The sequence below is a fragment of the Glandiceps talaboti genome, chromosome 5 (genome assembly GCF_964340395.1).
Source record: "Glandiceps talaboti chromosome 5, keGlaTala1.1, whole genome shotgun sequence".
Taxonomy (NCBI): Eukaryota; Metazoa; Hemichordata; class Enteropneusta; family Spengelidae; genus Glandiceps; species Glandiceps talaboti.
Window position 1 is genome coordinate 16,201,310 of NC_135553.1, and position 20,110 is coordinate 16,221,419.

The 20,110-nt window shown below is 37.9% G+C and overlaps 2 protein-coding genes across 2 annotated transcripts; one reads left to right on the forward strand and one right to left on the reverse strand.

Annotated features, from left to right (window-relative positions):
* Positions 1 to 638: 638 nt before the first annotated feature.
* LOC144435147 (uncharacterized) lies at positions 639 to 8,773 on the reverse strand. The gene is made up of 5 exons (XM_078123714.1): positions 8,482 to 8,773; positions 5,582 to 6,547; positions 4,930 to 5,082; positions 4,585 to 4,764; positions 639 to 3,806 (listed from the first exon to the last, which is right to left on the reverse strand). Exons 2-5 carry the CDS (start codon positions 6,485 to 6,487, stop codon positions 3,282 to 3,284), a joined length of 1,764 nt encoding a protein of 587 aa, XP_077979840.1. The 5' UTR covers positions 6,488 to 6,547; positions 8,482 to 8,773; the 3' UTR covers positions 639 to 3,281.
* Positions 8,774 to 11,765: 2,992 nt separating this feature from the next.
* Positions 11,766 to 18,980, forward strand: LOC144435027 (uncharacterized). The gene is made up of 4 exons (XM_078123565.1): positions 11,766 to 12,064; positions 12,724 to 17,039; positions 17,779 to 17,928; positions 18,327 to 18,980. Exons 1-4 carry the CDS (start codon positions 11,863 to 11,865, stop codon positions 18,513 to 18,515), a joined length of 4,857 nt encoding a protein of 1,618 aa, XP_077979691.1. The 5' UTR covers positions 11,766 to 11,862; the 3' UTR covers positions 18,516 to 18,980.
* Positions 18,981 to 20,110: the final 1,130 nt, after the last annotated feature.

Below are 20,110 nucleotides of genomic sequence, written 5' to 3' on the forward strand. Positions count from 1 at the left end.
CCTAAAGGCAGAGCACACGCACCTTATTACATCATTTTCCCGAATAACTTCAATCCTTTCATTAGAGGGCAATAGGTATTCTTCCACGTACAAATGCACGTGCGTGTATCTACTGAGTGAAAAACGCGATTTGATCTGACTCTCTAGATCTGAAACAAATTTACAGTTGTCTAAATTTACTAAATACCATACTAATCTGGGGTGATACGGCGGAGGGTCATCGAAACACAGACGAACACGAGTGTTCCTCATGGGGAGCGCCATATTGGAAAATTGCGCTTCATGACAGAAATAGCGCCCTCATGATGAATTGAATTACTGTATGTGTGATGGCTGGCATGTATTTATTTACACATATTGTGGCTATAGTCCTTAATTAAAGTTTAGAACAAGGTAGGCTACTTTTGAAGTGTCACATTTGCAACTATCAAACACATTGCATTACGTATATATTGTTGGTACCGCAGAAAACAGGAATAATACGTACATGTGAAGATTTACATAAAATGTATTTTTGACTAATTCTATGGCTTATATGTTCAATAAAGATGATACAATACATACAATTTAATTAGTTTCAATTTTATTATACTCAACTCACACTAGTCGAGAGTGTGGTATGTTACAAATCATGAAAAACTAAATGAAAATGAAAAATATAAAAATAACTTTCATCCGCTCAGTGCATGGAGCTACATAGTACATGTACTGGAGGGTAAGTGACATAGCAGTGATAAAATACAGCTGCAAGATCTAGATAATTGTATTCCATTATTATTTTAAAGACATTTTTTGTGACATAGTGAAAAAAGTAGAAGTATTTGAAGTACAACTCTGGAACAATATAATTCATATCTGCCAGATGTGTGCTCCTTACATGAAAATAACAAGTGAAACTCATATATGGTTCACTTTTTACCCCCGCCCCCTTCCCGCGTGGATATAGAATAATAAATATATATATTATTGAAGAATCATATCAAAATCAATGACCCTCGACCTGGGCGTTACATTGTCACTACTGGTGAGATTATTTTTAGAGTCACCTACTCTAAAACATTCTGCGAGACTGTGTCGATGCTATGAAGATTTTATTTATTTATTTATTTATTTATTTATTTATTTATTTATTTATTTATTTATTTATTTATTTATTTGAGATGTTTACAAGATTACCCCATTTACAGACACCCAGAAATTGGAAAAGACTAAAATGCATTCAATATTTACAAAACTAATAAAAAAATAAAACTATAGAAAAAATAATATTACCGAAACTCCGTTAAATTCACAAATCAACTATTTCATTTAGGACACTTTTTCTAAAATTACTGAGACTGGAAAATATGTCAGCGTTTTGCAATGTATTGATAAAACTGAATTATCGAAGGTCCTAGGTAAAAACGAGTTTTTTCCTTTGAGTAGTATTAAAACGAGCCATTTTGTATTTTGTAGCGGGAACGGAGATTCCTGGAGGAACATGAAAGGGGAACATTGACAACAAAATACATTTGAGTTAAAAGTACATTTAACATTTATAGAAAAAGACTGCATCCAGCAATTTCCTACGACATCGATTGAATATTAAAATACTGACAAAACTTATCAAGGCTTACTCCTTAACCATCCATGCTGGAATTTTAGTGATTAAATACTTCTGATGGTCATGGGTGACCAAACTTGTGGACAATACTCTAGCTGACTTCGTACAAGTGATTTATATAAATTAATGATACAAGAATTGTCATGGAAAATACTTGCAGGTACGCTTTATCAAATTTAAACCAACTAGCTTGTAAGCCTTTTTGACGATGCCCCGAATATGTAACTCCCAGCTTAAATTAGTTGAGAAGACAACGCCCAGATCTTTGACTTAGTTTACACGGTCGATTTTGATGGCGTTAATCGTATATTTATGAGAGATGACAGTCTTCTTCCTACTGAAAGTAATCACATTACATTTCTTCAAATTAAGTTTGAGGTGCACAGTTTGGACCATTCGGAAACGTTATTAAGGTCATTATGTAGTCTAAATCTGGCAAGATCATTAAAAATTGTCTTAAAAATCTTGGCTTCGCCTAATACGGCGAACACTCGGACGACTTAAGAACATCAGGAAAATCGTTAATATACATACTAAGAGTAAACCCTGAGGTACACATAACCTTTTGCCATTTAGATTATGTAGCTCCAATAACAACACGCTGTTGTCGATTATTTAAATAAGAACGAAACCATTCGAGAAGGCATCCACTGATACCATATGATTTCAACTTGTGTATGAGAAGTAGATGGTTAACAGAATCAAGAACTTAACCCCATAAAGGATGTCAGTTTTAATCATATTCTAGGATCGAAGTCCGAATTTTATTGTAAAAAAATAATAACGTCTGATTATAGAAGATAAGTTCAGAGGAATGTTTCTATTCTGGCAGTACGTCATGCTATGATCATAGTTTTACTCGAATTCTTTAGGGCGCCTTTAGTAATTACAAGGAGAGGGCCAGGGGAAATCAGGCCCTTGTCTTTTGTGTGATCATTGTAAAATGTGTGACCCTACCCGATTTCGTACGCGTCTTGCAAAAAAGTTGCCCTCTCTCAATTTCCTTTCTCTAAAATATGACTCTCCCAAAATTATTTTAAAAACATTCCTTGGGTTAAAATGCTATCAGACATGGAAAAGGACACAAGTCTCTGAATCAATGGTTAGGACTTGGTACTACCGCTGCCACCTCATTGATAGTTTTAAAGGCATTGGTTATTTCTCACGACTACCTCAAGGGGTTCGTGTAAAAGCACTGCATTAATAAATATCTGTGTTGTCAAATTGGCTGAGCTGAAGGCCAGAACTCACAAAGACTAGATGGGCATAGTCCTTTAATTGTTGGAACCGAGGTCAACACCTCCACAACATTATCCCCGATATCTTTACCCAACTGTTCCCGTTTTCCTTGGCAGACCCATTCCTGTCCTCGCATCATAACTGACTATTTGAATCTCTGCATGGTTGCCAACTGCAACTTGACTGATATTGTTATATTACGGTACCTAACCCAAACCGACCCCGAAACAATGCGGAAGCTAGAGAGATGCAGGACGGGTGGCAGCGATGGGATGCCAAAATCACAAATAATACAAAGTTAAACAATACAATGAGTCAAGGTAAAATGTGACCTTCCTCTAATCCCATTTTCTACACTATCTCTCCCCCCGAACCGATTTGTAAAAAGTGACCCCTCCCCCTTGTAATTACTGAAGGCCCCATAATTCCCATGACTTTGTCATGTTGATTCGCCTTCATCAAAACTGCTGCCACCCATACCGGAATCGCTGCTCCCATCGCTCCTGACTGACGCTTTCTTTGGGCACAAATGATCATGAACTAAAATTGCAGCTTGTTCATGACCAATATTTTTAAGTCTCCCTTCAAGATCTGTGAGAATCTCCCGTTTATTGAGTCCACCCTGTATGCTCCGTTCAATGTAAAAGTCGAGTAAACATGATGAAAGACTTCGATGTTGGCCAGTCACATTTTTTGTCAAATATGAGATCGTTTCTGTTTTCAATCCCAAATTGGCGGCTAGGAAACGTGCATCACACTGACTTTCAATATCTAACCGAACGCATAAGTCAACGTACAACTCATAGTTGATAATGTCCGAGAACCGGTCATTGTAAACACGCTGGAATTCTGGTAGAGAGTTCCTAAAATCTCTGTCTACTGCGTTTACTTGAGCAATCGGACGGTCCGCATTTGCAGGTCGCCGGGCAGTACTCTGTAATTGATAAAGTGCATCACGTGGTTGCTGTAAAGATAAAAATGTAGAATTATTAAACCCTTTATATGAAGAATTCTAAGTTTGATAAACCGAAGAAAGCCAATAAAATATTCGAATTGTGTATATTTTATAGTCGCAATGTTTTTTTTTATCTTCAAATTCAATGTCACCAATATCAAATATGATAGTTGTGAATCGTGACATTGAGCGTGTCGAAATAAGTGTTCTCTATGAGTGTAATCTTTTATTTCACAGTCATTAGCTCAAATAATTTAAATATCATAAAGACTTCAACTGTCGAAGATCCACTTTTGAACTTGTGTGAAGAGGATTATTGGCCACTAGTGGTCTGAGATATCATATATATTTATGAGAGAGAGAGAGAGAGAGAGAGAGAGAGAGAGAGAGAGAGAGAGAGAGAGAGAGAGAGAGAGAGAGAGAGAGAGAGAGACAGAGAGAGACAGAGAGAGAGAGAGACAGACAGACAGACAGACAGACAGACAGACAGACAGACAGACAGACAGAGACAGAGACAGACAGAGAGACAGACAGAGAGACAGAGACAGACAGAGAGACAGAGACAGAGAGAGAGAGTGTGTGTGTGTGTGTGAGAGTGTGTGTGTGTATGTGTGGGTGGGTGGGGTGAGTGAGTGAGTGAGTGAGTGAGTGAGTGAGTGATGAGGGTGTGTGTGTGTGTGTGTGTGTGTGTGTGTGTGTGTGTGTGTTATCTATAAGATATGGCAAGCAATAGAAATTGAACTCACAAGTTCAAGATAAATATGACATGGTCTCTTTTTATGTTTACCTGGCGATAAAGTGTACTCCTCAGCTTAATAATAATCTCTGTATCTGGTCGTCCCTGTTCGCAGACAGCGAGTCTACAACCTATGTTATCTGGGAGGCCTCCTACACTTTCAAGCGAGAAGGTACGAACTACTCCAGAGGGTTGTCTCGATTGTCCCATCCAAATATGTTCTGGTTTGACCTATATTTGTTGAAATATCAATTAATTTAGTTTATCGAATAATCTAAAATGTAAATCGATTGGTAAATTGAATTTTGAACTGTCAATTTCGAGGACCGTGCGCTGAATAATATCTTTAAAAATGATGTTATGCGATAAAATTTACAATAAATGTTGATTTCTGACCTCACATCTCGTATCATTTACCAATTTCCAGCCATCTGGTGAAACGTCAGTAAGATTCATTACAAGTCCTTTGTTTTCTTCAATAGATATTCTCTGGGACGTGTCCACATCTACCAAAGTTCCACCGATTTCACTCTCGCTTTGCTTAACTATCTGTAATAGACGTCGATGAACATGGTAAGCATCATATATGTTTGAGGTGGGAATGGGGCTCCGAACATGGACAAAATTCAACCAGGTTTGTATGGTAGTTAGAGATAACTATGTGGTTGGAAGTTCAGTTTTGAACCCTCAACAGTTTGGGTTGGTCTGTGTACGAAAACTATTGGCGTTACGTCCCCAGATCAGTAATAGCTTATACTTCTTTCTGGACGTTTCAAAGCCGGCTTTAGGGTCAGTCGCAGTTGTTGTTGTTGTTGTTGTTGTTGTTGTTGTTGTTGTTGTTGTTGTTGTTGTTACAGTAATAAAATTACCAATCCCATATTTGTTTGCACAAACTTTAATTGAGTAAAATGTCTTGCTAGAAGACTAAGAATTAACACTTTTCTAATCTTTCAATGGGTTCAGAATAAATCTTAGCCAATTATCATTTCTTCCATTCTTACATTTCAATGTTCAAACTTTCAGAAGTGACGATGATAGCATTACCAACCTTCAGATCTGCCACTGTGTCAGGAAAGACACGCACTCGTAACTTGATGGAGTGTCTCTTTCCGAATTCCATGAAGACTTGAACTTTGAAAACACCTTTCAATATGCTCTCACCTCTCATACCAATTATTCGATAAAGAGTAAAATGCTTCAAAGCGGTGATGCAATATCCTCGATCGGGTCCTCGACTCCATATGCAATGGGCTTCATCGTCATCTGTCACTTGCCAACTGCACTCCTCATTCGGTTTCGTATCACTTTTGAACACCTTGAAGCTACTGTATTCACCTTCTTCTATAGCCGTCTTGACTGACAGCAAGACGGGTTTCTCGAAAGCAAGACCATGTGGACCACATCTGATAACCGGTGACAGGTACATGCCATCGACACCTGAAGTCTTTGGGTATTCCTTCATGTTGTGAGTTAGATAGATGTAGACTTTATATGGCCCAAGACTCTTACTGACTGCATTTGGCGTGATTCTCAATCTCACATCACCGTCAGCAAGGACCAGTTCCCCACCTCGATGATCAAAAACACCACCCGCAAAGTATCCCGTTGCATACGACAGTGTGTTGAGGTAACGTTTCCGTCTCTTCTTCCTTTTTCTAATATTCTGATCAAGCTGTTCAAGGCATTTAGCTAAGTAAGAGTCTGTACAAACCAACGCCGATTCTCCTGTAATGCACCCAGTTCTAGTCCAAATGTTTGCCCATTCCAATTCCCTGAGAATTTTTCGGTTACCTTTCTCTGCTCTGCGTGCGTGGGCGGCCCCGCATTTTCTGTCATTTTTTGAACATCTGTCTGTTGAAGATGCACGAGAAGAGCTTTGGCTGGAAGATGTTGATGAGTCTTGAGCCGATGCTTGATCTTCATAACGTCTACAACGGCGTTGACGGAAAGACATTTGGGAGGCTATGCAAACCTGAATACCTGAAGAGTTTACAACCACAAGGAACCTGTACACCTAAATGTAGATAAAATACAGAAACATACACTTCACAATTTAAATAAAATGAATCAAATGTAGTGTCATGATATGTTCGTTTAAAATGGTCTACTTCTGTACACCATTCTATATACTCACTTTCCGTATACCTTTGTCAGTACGGCATGTAACTGTGAATATTCTGACTGAGCGACCACGCGATCATAATGGTTCTGCGAATTCTTTTTTGGCCGAACCAATTTCTCCCCTGACGTAAATTTTGACTCCAGCCTAAGGGCGTGGCCATGGTTGCTAGGGTCAACTGTGTCAAAATGTTTTGAACAAACTCTTCAGAATAACATTACTAGAAACATCTCACCAAATTTCAGTCTCATTGACTAAATACTTTTTGAGATATAAATTTTTGACCAAAATTAATTTGCATATAACTGATGAGATCATTATATGCTTAATATTTCTTCATTTATACACACCCACATATGCATCCCTGTTAAATTTCAGCCTAGTCTGCTGGGTAGTTTTGGAATTCAAAATGTTTGACAAAAAAACACATTTCTAGGCCTAATTTGCATATTACTAATGGAATCATCATGTCATGAACAAATCTTAATCTACACAACCCTAAAAACCTTCCACCAAATTTAAGACCAATCAGCCCAGTAGTTTTTGACCAAAATGGCATTTTTGACCCTAATCACACACCTGTGATGTGATCATTTTGCTTTGAAAAATTTCCCAAGTAGACTTCAAAAGTAATGTCCCCACCAAATACCAAGGCAATTGGTCTGGTGGTTTTTGAGTTTAAGTTGTTCATACACAGACAGACACACAGACGGACAGACATACATACATACATACATACATACATACATACAGACAGACAGACAGACAGACAGACAGACAGACAGACACCGCTCAATGCCACCAAATACCAAGGCAATCGGTCTAGCGGTTTTTGAGTTTAAGTCGTTCATACACAGACAGACAGACAGACAGACAGACAGACAGACACCGCTCAATGCCTATAGCACTACTGGACCTTATTATGAGTTCGGTTGTACTGAAAACAGTGCAGAGCAACCTTTTGATTATGCAGAGCTGAGAGCAAACATTGAACAAAGTCACCTTTTGATCGAGGAGAGTCGTCGACCACCGTATCATATTAAAGAATGACATTTACATTTGTATACGGCTTTTCCGTTGTTTTCATAGTTGCCATTAACTAATTCAATATATAAAGACCGACCTGTTTTTGTTTTTGTTTTATTTTCTTTTGTTTTTGTTTTATTTTCTTATCACTAAAATAGGTGTGCTGGCAACACGCCTTGTATTGTATTAACGCTGATGTCAGGGACATCATATCTATAAATAGAAGGGACTTTCCACCTTCTTTGCGCATGCGTCACCACAAAGGTCAGTAAATAAAGTATTTCGTAAGTCAAGGAATTTCCATGTCTTAGTTCGACAACATTCGATTTCCTTTTCAAAAATCATGCATTTTTTATGCAAATCAAATAAATTCAATGACGCAATATGAAAAGTGATTTAACGTATGATTAATGTATGAAGTATGATACAATCATCAAAGCAATGTAACAACACAAGATTATAGAAAACTATGTACGAAAACTTTGCCTAGTGAAAACCCGGGACCAAAACATACATTCTTCGATACTTACAACAACTCTAACGAAATGAAGCTATATATATTGACCCCGATCATAAAGCAATAAAACTTCTTCGTCTTTGACAAAATATAGTAAGAACAATTTCTATGGACTATACGTTCCTTTCGAACTGTGAGGAGTATTTTCTGTGCGCAAACAATAACAAAACAACCAACTACATCGAGTTAGCGAAATAAACCATAATCTATGCAATGTGGTGTGTGATAAGGATATAAAACTCCTGTTTGAAGACGGTTATAAAAACCGGTTACAAGAAATACTCACCCTGGCTTAAGACCTTCACTAAGATGTTGCGGTATATGGATACTTCATGTAGGTCAGCTCTCTTCCCTACAGAATGATTTACATTGATTTAGGTCTCAAAGAGCTTTCCAAGGCGCCTGTGAACATATGTGATCTGAAATGTATATTCATGATACTACTACTGCACTATAGACTAAGTACGTCATCCACCACGTTTCTTGTAAACAAGCTCTACCACTTAGGCCTAAAAGAAAAAACTGTTTGGTTCATGTTACCCGACCCCACCTAGTTTTTCACGTCACGCAGGCCTTACCCAACTGACATCACGCAAGACAATATTAAACTGTTCTTCTAATCTGTTATGACTGTACATCTGATGAGAAGAAACCAATAACACAAAGACCATACGGAAAACATTATTACCTGAACTAGACACTCACATAATTATAAAAAAATCTACCTATCCCACCTATTCTAAAAAATTGAGCGTAGTTGGAACCACATAATTTTTTTTGTTAGGCTATATCAAAGTGAGATACGCTTGCACTCAGACTGCGTCTGCGCAGTTGCAGTTGTTGAAGAATGGCCGGGGAATCCCCATTTCATGCATATTTGGATAGAAGCCAGTATTACGTTTAAACAAGAAACGTGACACACCATTTCTCGGTAGGGTGGAGATCATTCGTTTCAACACAAATAAGATAATTAAACTAATCCAGAGCGGTATATATCATTTAAATACATTCTTTCCCACTTTAGATTATTTTCCTGAGCTTGTCGAATATCCAGAAATGCTATAAAATTGTGACAAGTATCATGATATGTAAACTATGACAAATGGTATGCACAGCACACTCATTGTTCAATAGGAAATCCCCCTACTTTCCCATTTTTGTCAGACAAAATAGACGTGACGTCATATTTTCTAAAGACGTGAAATCATCATTTTGTAAAAACGGTAACAACTACTAACATGGCGAACCTTCACATCAAACCATATCGGACAGCGCGGAGACACAATTTGTGGTATTGCAGCCTCGTGTTATTCGTGTTTTGCTTGACAATCCAAGGTAAGTTTTGTCACCACGTCCTGTGTGGTTTCATTTTACCCTTTTATGTAGTATAAAGACGAGGTTTCAATACCTGACCTTAAATTGCTGAACTGTGAACTTTACTGTAAACTACACGACCCGTCCAGTAAATCATTGAACTTGGGAATCACTTGTTACTAGTGCGCACTGATCGATATAAAACACTGAAAACAGGGACAGGGTTATTGGGTGAATTACCTGTATGTTGTGCTGTGTATTTTCAAAATACTTCTTAAAATATACATCAAGGTTGTCAGATATTCAAAATGAAATTGAAGACATGGCGAAATAATCACCCATCTTTGTCAGTGACGTGTGTGCTGTCACTGTCACATAATTACACGTCATTGGGAAACTTCCATTAATCTATGGTCTATCTTTGACACATAGATACATGTATGAGTAATGTTTTCTACACATTGCTAAATACATATACATGAATATAGTCTACTGCGTTTAGTTATTTCTGAAAATCATTAGCAAAATTAGTATATACTCAAAATAATTCAATGTATGTTCAAAGTTCAGTATTAGTAGCTTTTCATTGGAAATTTAGATTTGTGAGGAGAAACGCAACTACATCGTCGTAAACGACAGCCTCTTTTACGGCACCGTCCAAAACGCACGGCCAAGTTCGTTATTTCGCAGTGTCGCGGGAGAAATAACGACTCTGGTTTGCGAGAATGTCCATTATTTCGTAGTGTCGCGAAAGAAATAACAGCTGTTTGCAAGAATGTGCAACTATCACGTGCCAAAGTTTTATCTCGTGATATGAGGTCATTATTGTCTTCCTTGTGACGTAAGAATTTGGCATCGCCTCCATTGTAAAAGTGAACTGTCATTTGAATATTTCATTTGAAAGAATTGGCGATATATTATTTTGTTATGTACCTCTATAGTCCGAAACTTAATAAGGTCTTATTTCCTGAGTTATTTATATTGTCGGTTTAATTATATATTGGACAGACTTATATTAAGTGTGGAAATACCCGCCATGCTATTTAATAATGTTCAAATTTACGACACCTTTCGATTCTCCTACTAGAAAGACCCGTATAATCCTTAATTGTTGGTACCCGTATAAACCTTTGGCACTTTTTTTGGCCAACCCTTGCTTCTTTGTGTTTTATTGCGTACTTTTGCTGTACTTTCGTTTCTATATTAGAGTGGTTACTTTGTGACATTAAAGGTCAAAGTTTATATTCAGGTCTATGAGTGATCTAATGACCTGAATACCTGATTACGTTAACAAGCAGTTGCCAGTCTGATGATCGCTTCCACATTTGTGGAAAATGTAACTCTGGAGAAAACGTCTGTTTTTGTAAGGATAAGCTTATACGTTATACATGTAGCTCACTTAGTTCTCATTGAAAAGGTGTGTTAATTGACCCACCCGTACAATTTTGCGCAATTCATTCTAAAAATGATAATAATAATGTCGTTGGTGGCGCTTCGATACACGTGTGTAGTCAGATTTGACGTGGCGCCACCATCGACTACATTCAAAATCTATTATAAACAGGCAATATATGCATTTTGGGTCTGCACTCCACATTTGTGTCGTACTTGACACTATCTGTGTACTAGTGTACAGGACATAGTGTACTAGTAATCATATCTTACAACGTAAAACCACATCGTATCAAATTCGTCGAAAAATACAAAATGTTGTGTTGAGTTCTGCGTCATGATAAAATGCCAGTTTGATACGTTACTATAATATTTGTATTTGTTGGATTATCACATGGAATTTCTATCTGATATGCAATTTACCATTCTTTTCCATTTAGTGCAAACCATACCAGCAGTAGTTAATAAAGGCAGTATATCTAGTACACAACATGAAAATTCTGCTATGATAAACCTCTATCCACCATGCAACAACGGAACGTTCTCTTCAGATAACTTCATCTGCTGCCAAGGGCAAAAACATCATAAAGTGAGTAGGCATGGACGACCGATGGAATGCTGTGGGAGCGATTCACACAACCCAATGCAGTCGATATGCTGTGGAGAAACTGTCCTTAAGAAGTCCCAGCTCCATACTTTACAATGTTGCAATGAAACAGTGTATGATGCTACCATACACGACTGTACTTTAGGGTCTATAGTACGAATGTCTAAGAAGATGATGACGCGTGGAGATGATGTCATCAGGGAAAACCAAACGTGCTATTCACACAACCCACTGCAGTCGATATGCTGTGGAGAAACTGTCCTTAAGAAGTCCCAGCTCCATACTTTACAATGTTGCAATGAAACAGTGTATGATGCTACCATATACGACTGTAGTTTGGGGTCTATAGTACGAATGTCTAAGAAGATAATGACGTGTGGAGATGATGACATCGGGGAAAACCAAACGTGCTGTAATGGTGAATTATTTGTAACGAATGGTACGCCTGCCAATGGAGGAAAGTGCTGTGGGTTTGAGGACGGAGCTGTAGGGTATAACCCACAATACAGAATGTGTTGTCAGGGACATCTCTACGAGCTTACATCTACACAACAGCGTATGTTATTCATTGCTGATTCATAGTGTTGTGTTGTGTTGTGTTGTGTTGTGTTGTGTTGTGTTGTGTTGTGTTGTGATTGTGTACTGATTGTGTTGTGTGATTGTGTTGTGTTGTGTTGTGTTGTGTTGTGATGTGATGGGATGTGCTGGGCTGTGATGTGTTGTGTTGCGTTGCGTTGCGTTGTTTTGTTTTGTGTTTTGTTGTGTTGTGTTGTGTTGTGTTGTGTTGTGTTGTGTTGTGTGGTGTGATTGTGTACTGATGTGTTGTGAAGTGCTGTGTTGTGTTGTGTTGTGTTGTGTTGTGTGGTGTGATTGTGTACTGATGTGTAGTGATGTGTTGTGAAGTGCTGTGTTGTGTTGTGTAGTGATGTGTTGTGTTGTGTTATCGTGTATTCTTGTTGTCATGTATGAAACTATATTATTTTGCCTTGTCATCAATATTTTCAATTATGTTGTAGGTTTTATATATTTCCCTCTCATCAACTGAATGATATGTTTATAATTATGTTGAATCATTACGTCCCAAATAGTAAAGTTGACAACTTAATACAGAAATTATATGAAGTATCGGTCAACTTTAAAGGTATGCTAATTTTGTCGAAGACCTGTGAAATGTTCTTTTTTCACATAAAGCTTATCTTCTTCTTCCTCTTTTAGAATGTTCCCAAGTAAACACGATTTTCTACGTCTCCAATATGAGAGGGAATGACAAGGGGAACTGTTCTCTGAGTCTACCATGTAAGACTATACAACGTGCTGTTGATATAGCCAAACCTAATGACGTCATAACTATAGATGCCACTAACAACCACCTGTATCCCTATAAACTATGTACAGAAGACACAACTGACACTGATCAACATTACGGTGTATATATTGAAAAGTCACTGCATATAAACACAGTGAATGGTACCGCCATCATAAATTCCTTATATGACTGCAGCGTGTTCTACTTCAACGGTACACAGAATACCATACTAAACCGTGAACCAATAGAAGTGAGTCTTACAAACTTAACGATTATCTCGGGAGTCTCGCCAAATCCGAACTTCGGTGCCGCGATTACTTCGAAAGACGCATCCTTGATCATTGACAACTGTCATTTTGAAAATCTGATTTCACGACGCATGGCAGAGGGCAAACGAAAATTTGCCATTCTTTACGAACTAGAAACTGCAATCGGAAATTCGCCGTTTCTTTTCCTCATGTTCAACACATATCTCCTAAACAGTACCGGAAGTGTTGGTATCATAGTTGAGCAGCAGCAAATGTCCATGGATACACTAGATGTAGTAATCAAGAATTGCTCATTTGAAAACAACAAGTTGTCTGGGATATACCTAAAAGTGTCAAATATTGGTAACTTCACTGGCCACATTCAAGATTCAAATTTTACTGAACACACAGAGAACAACAAAGGAGGGGTGCTCTATCTTGAGGAGTCGCTAGATGAGAAGACACACGCCCTCTGTGATTTGACAGAAGACATCATCAAAGCTTTAGATGCGAGCGTACTAAACGTTACTTCTAGTGGTTATCATCCAAGGAATTGTGTTGATCGAGAGACATGGAGACAGTACTGGTTGTGCAAAAAACATCTGCCGGCACAAAATTACTCAATGCATCTTAGTTTCAGTAATGTATACTTCAATGACAATAGTGCAACCAGTGCTGGGGGAGCCATATTTGCAGATATGACGTCACAAAGCCACCTGGTAATCAACAAAGTTAACTTTTATGGAAATGAAGCCACTGGAGTTACTGGCAGAGGTGGTGCTTTATATCTCTCTGGTGGAACAGTTGAAGTCAGAAATACAAACTTTGTCGACAATAGTGCATTTTTCCTCGGGGGATGTATCTACTTGAATACTGATGGAGATGCCGTTTACATGGACAACTGTGTTGTGAGTATCACGCACACAAATACACGTCTACTGGGAGCTCTTCTCTGGAGTGATTATGAAGGAAATCTCACAATCAAAAATACCAGATTTGAAGCTGATGCTAAAAATACAGACAAAGTCAATGCTATCTGGCATGGCTCACCCAAACCGTTCAAGCTAGATGACACCACATCTGTCATTTGTGATAAAGGCTATAACTTAAATCTAACACAAAAGTACAACCGAAAACAATACGATGTCTTCTTCACTTGCCAAGCCTGCGGTCCAGAAACATATAGCCTCGGTGCGAGTTATAGCAACGGAAGTGACATCACGAATATCACCTGTCATCATTGTCCTAAAGGCGCTAATTGTGCTGCAACAAGTCTTAAATCGAAAGCCAACCACTGGGGATACGAAGAAGATGATAGAGTCAATTTTTTGCTTTGTCCCCCTGGCTACTGCTGTCATGGCAACACCGATAGCATATGTGATGACTTTCAGTCATGTCATGATGGCAGGATTGGTGCATTGTGTGGTAATTGTCAATCTGGTTACACAGAATCCATTACAACGATTTGTGTGGCAAATGATAAGTGCGAAGAATCAGACATAATTTACTGGATCCTGGTGATTGTTATCATAATTTTCATCATCGTGTTTTCTTTGATGTTAAGTGGTGCTTTCAGGAAAAATAAGGATGCGGTAACTGAATACACCAACTGTGATATCAACACCTCGAATCAACATGCACATGAAGAACTAGATATAGTAGTACACGATAACGGTGGTACCAAACTGCGACCTACGAAGCAATCGAAGGGGCAGATTATTATTTTAATAGACATATTAAAGTTAGTATTCTTCTTTTATCAAATCGTGGCGTTGTTGGCGAGGCCTCGAAGTAGCAAGGACTCCATCTTCATTGTTCCGGGTCTATATTTCATTGTTCACTTGTTTAGTTTTCAAGTATTACCTGACTTCTTAGAGACATGCTTGCCAACCCTTGATAATTACATCACAAAAACCCTCTTCATCAATCTCAATGTCATAATTCCTGTTGTCGGTATTCTTTTGCTATTTTCCGTCATTGTTTATATCTTTAGATGCATAAAGAGACGTCGAAATACTAGTCAAATAGCCATTGACCAATCCATTTCGGATCACCTTACTTTTGCTCTGTCAATGTGTATAGTATTTGGGTATATATGCACTTTGAATATCGTATTTTCTTTCACTAATTGGGTTTGGATCAGTGGCGAGCTAAGGTTGTATTACTCTGGGGAACTCGATCTTGTTGGACCATGGTTCATTTTGTCCCTCTGTGTTCTCGGTATGACCGCATTTCCATTTCTGTTTATGCCACTATTGGTACTACGTAAATCCCAAAAGGGCAGATTTTCATATCTTTACTTCGCAGTACTTTGCATTCTGCCATTGCCTATACTAGTATATGAAGGATGTTGCGCTATCTACAACTATCGCAAGAAGAATGGCAAAAACAGTGTCTCGAAGTCATATGTTACAACGAATGGTGTAGTAACCTTCCTCAGGGGCAACTATCGCGAGAAACTTGCGTGGTATTGGGAGTCAGTGATGCTAACGAGGCGTTTTGTTCTCGTCGCCTGTCATTTTTATATCAAGGATGAATTTCAGCGTACAATAATTTTGGTTGTTCTGTGCTTGATTATTCTCTTTCACCATGTATATACAAAACCCTACAAGAGTGACAGCGTAAACAACGTAGAGACGGGAATACTACTCATTCTCATCACAGTCGGACTGGTCAATACCATCGATGCTTTCTGCTATACCTATGGATCACAAACCTGTAAACCAGGCCAACATGTTCTAAACGTACTTGGTATATTTGAATCTGTTATAACATTGTTACCGCTAGTCGTTTTCTTCCTCACGTTACTATGTTTCCTCCTTGCTTCAATTGAAAATACGTGTTTCTGGAAGGAATGCTGTTGTGGATTTGCCCAGACAATAATTGACAAAATTTGGAAAGACGTGGACGGTAATGCACCTAAAGAAGACCAGCAGCGTATGCTTTGTTGTGATGAAGAAACAGCAGATGGTACAACTAACCACAATAGTACTAGTAGCAACCAGGCCGACAGTAATCTTGGTAATGGAGCTCCTAAGCACAGTGCTACTAGAAGCATCAGTACCCCACGAACATATCGTCGACAGAGATACTCTCGCTTACCCACAGAACACCTCGAAGTTGCTGCAGTTTGCGAAACAAACGATGATGAATTGAATGATTTGGGAACTGACTCCATGCCGAATGATCCAGTGTTACTTTCTGCATCAACAGAAGATCCCATCGTCACAACGAATTCTGTAACAGAAAGTCCTAAACCGAACCAGGGAAATGGATCGAGTCAAGAAGTCGGTGAGGGTGCCGCGGCGAATTCAAAGGGAAAAGAACTGATACCTGAAATGAGAGGTGATAACAATGTCTACTTGAAAGCATGTTTAGAGCAGTTAACCCGAATTGTGAATACGGCAGACGACCCCGCAATTCTTTACACAACAAATTTTACGACAACGGTATTCGCTGCTGGCGTTTTCAACTATGAAGGAGGGCATTTAACGATAGAACAGGCAGGCGTCAATCTGTTCATTCCACCAGGAGCTTTACCTGAAGATGACGAACCAAGACGATTCTATATCTATGTGTCAACAAACGACAGCGACTATCCAAGACTTGGTGCAGACCAAACAGCTCTTTCCCCGGTCATTCGATGTGGTCCAACAAACTTCACTTTCCAGAAACATATCCTACTGTCAGTGAAAAACTGCATCGACTCAAAACAATCTGGAAGCTTAAAGCTGTGGAGAAGTTTATCTGATGTGGACCAAGTGACGAACTGGCACGATTCCAGTGAGGGACAACACACTCTTTGTATTTGCCAAGGACAGGACAGCATATCCTTCATCCGGGAGTTGGCAATGTTCTGTGTGATTAGCAACACCGACTACTGTATGTACAAAGTGACAATATTCATCTCTCTTGTGAACGACAGATTCACAAAAGTAAGAGTTCTGTTGTCTAGAGACACACCAGCTGATACAGAGGTAATTAACATTACTCGAAATTACATTCGAGGCAATAATATTCCGTTTTCATGGGACCAGATATATTGTGACTGTAAAGGTGCAATGAACAATGTATGGTGTACATTTCATCGAAGGAACATATCATTCGGAATGGAGATATTGAGATATTGGTTTCCTTGGTTTCGTTATAGAAACAAACAAATTGTTTTCTTCAAAAAGAATCAGTGACTGACAATGATATGCAACGTCTGATCATTTTATCATAACTTCAGTACTAGTACCCACTTGCCTACAAACTGGGATATAGATACATTGTATCACCTCCCAACAAAATGTACATAATACAATGTTCACTTGATCCACACAGTCTGTCTGATACCAGGAGATGGGAAACTTTCCCAAAGGTTGTATCCATATTTTCAGTTAGTTTATGCAAACTGCTTAGTGAATTATATCTATATATGCTATTCACCTATATATGCACCCAGCTAGTAATCAGTTAATTGTATTTGAATTACATCCAGTAGTAAAACGACTCACAAAGAAGCTAAGAAAAATATTGTGATTCTGTATACCACAATGCTAGGATTTTTCTCGTTTTGTCTACGCGTCAAGTGGATTATAACTCATTGTTATGACTGTGAATGTGTGTACTAAAAAGTCATTAACTATGTCTGTAATTTTAAGTATACAACACGAATTTCATTACCTATTCCCATCATGGTATTTACACCACCATTATTGTTCATTGTTTCAGCTGATGAAAGTAAAGGAACAGGGCACGGACAGCTACCAATACAGAGAGGAAATGAAAGTCAATCTGAACAAATCAGATGGAGATTATAAAATAGAACTTAAAGAAATCAAACCAATTGGTTGGACTCTAGTTGATGGCGAGAACTCAAAGGTAAGATTTGTATCTTGTTCTTTTCATAGTTTATAGATATCTTGGTTCGACTATTGGTTTCACTAAGAGCCTCGTTGCCCTTATATGGTATTATTTTTCGTAATGTTCAAAATATATTCATGATGTGATGAGTGTCAAAGCACGACGACAATCTCTTTTGAAATATTTTGAACTACAGAAGAATAAATATAACACATCAACAGACTTTATGGACGGGTGCTGTCTTTACCAGTCCCTTTTGGAATCTTTTAGCATCATCATTCTCGAGATGAATTATTTGCAGTAGCATATACCTGTATACAAACACGACTATTCGAGGACGTGTCTTTTTTCCACATGTGGTAAATAAAATTGTACATCTCTTTCTATGTTTATATTTCTATTGCTTCCATACTTAGATGGTGTCCAAAGAATCCCTGTGGATGAACAATCAAGGTGGTGGGCCATGTCCTGCTGTAACTTTCCTCCTGGAACGAGGATACAATCAGCGATCCCAAGCCATAGGAGGAGTTATTAATTTACTGAAATCTGGAGACAAAAAACCCTTGTGCAGTTTGACATTTGATGATGATTTGGCGTTGGCTTGAACTATATGCACAGAAGTTTAACTATGAAGTGCTGTGTTTGTGTTCACATCAATGACTTTATTTAGAGAAGTCAAGCCTACCGTCTATTATCCTAGATTGGAGAATCGGACTGTGACCTACTGTGACCTAAGAAAACAGTCCATAGCTTAATATCACGAGGTAGCTGCACACGATGATTTTGCTATGAAAATAAGTAAACAAAATTAATATAAACTCATATATTACGTTTTGAGTATATTCCAACTTTAGTGACTTCACAAGGTCAAAATCCACACTTATCAATATTTCATTATTGTATCTTAATTCCTGATATAACAAGTTTAATTTCAATAGAGTTAATAATCATTTCAAAATGTATAGACAGTGACCTAGTAGGATCATATGTGATGAGTCACTGACGTAATGTGCAGATATACAACGTAATGTAAACTTTAGATTGTGGGTTGTTCAACACAGAGACAGAGAGAGAGAGAGAGAGAGAGAGAGAGAGAGAGAGAGAGAGAGAGAGAGAGAGAGAGAGAGAGAGAGAGAGAGAGAGAGAGAGAGAGAGAGAGAGAGAGAGAGAGAGAGAGAGAGGGAGGGAGGGAGGCAGGCATGCAGACAGACAGACAGAGCAAATTGGGACGTGTCTATCTGGAGCATGGCGTTACTATTACGTGTAAATTATTAATAAATATTTTTGTTTTGTTTTGTTTTCTCTTGACAATGAGCAGAAACATTACAGTTTTATGACGTAACTTACTTTATTATAACTATCTTTGTTCATTGAAAAAGGAAATGAACATTTACTGTGAATTTAAGATTTAATCTATCAATGTCATGACTCTAAAGTAGTTTAAGTTGTTGATGTGGGAGAAAACTGATTTCAGTGGTTTTTCAATACATATTTGAATTTGTATTTTTTGTTGAAGTGTATTTATTAAACAATACCCGTACATAACTTGACTATTGTAGTTTATTTTAATATTTTCCAACGAAATATTTCATATAATTCTTCTGCTTTCTACACTTTGTATTAATCATAATCAGTTAACTTATTTGTACTTTTGCTAAAGTTCAGTATACATTGATCATATGCCACTGCGTGTGTGTGTGTGTCAATTGACTTGGATCAAAAACTGTACGGACACGCAATTCCGCAAGCGCACACATACATACACATACACATACATACATACATACATACATACATACATACATACATACATACATACATACATACATACATACATACATTCATACATACATACATACATACATACATACATAACATAACATAACATACATACGTACGCACGTACGTACACACATGCACAAATTTCGCTCTATTCTAATTGTGGACAATATTGGATAAGATGTGTTATGTTCTGTACATACATGTGATAATTTGACCACTATTTATGAATACTTGCATAATTACAAAGAATGACAGAAAGCATTTTTTCTTAACGTTTTCCATAAATACATTACATGTTTATTGCATCATTTAAAACTTAATTACATCAGCATAATTATCAATGCTACATTTTGAACCTCATTATCGCATGACATTAATGGTTTAACCACCTGCATAGATCAATTAAATGAAAGGAAAG

Bases quoted from the DNA above. Each gene is read 5' to 3' on its own strand.
- LOC144435147 (XM_078123714.1), bottom strand. From the start codon at position 6,487: ATGTCTTTCCGTCAACGCCGTTGTAGACGTTATGAAGATCAAGCATCG. The intron at 5,083-5,581 runs GTTGGTAATGCT...CGTCTATTACAG, and splicing joins ACACAGTGGCAGATCTGAAG to ATAGTTAAGCAAAGCGAGAG. The intron at 4,765-4,929 runs GTCAGAAATCAA...CAACAAATATAG, and splicing joins TAAATGATACGAGATGTGAG to GTCAAACCAGAACATATTTG.
- LOC144435027 (XM_078123565.1), top strand. From the start codon at position 11,863: ATGTCTAAGAAGATAATGACGTGTGGAGATGATGACATCGGGGAAAAC. The intron at 12,065-12,723 runs GTATGTTATTCA...TTCCTCTTTTAG, and splicing joins GCTTACATCTACACAACAGC to AATGTTCCCAAGTAAACACG. The intron at 17,929-18,326 runs GTAAGATTTGTA...TTCCATACTTAG, and splicing joins TTGATGGCGAGAACTCAAAG to ATGGTGTCCAAAGAATCCCT.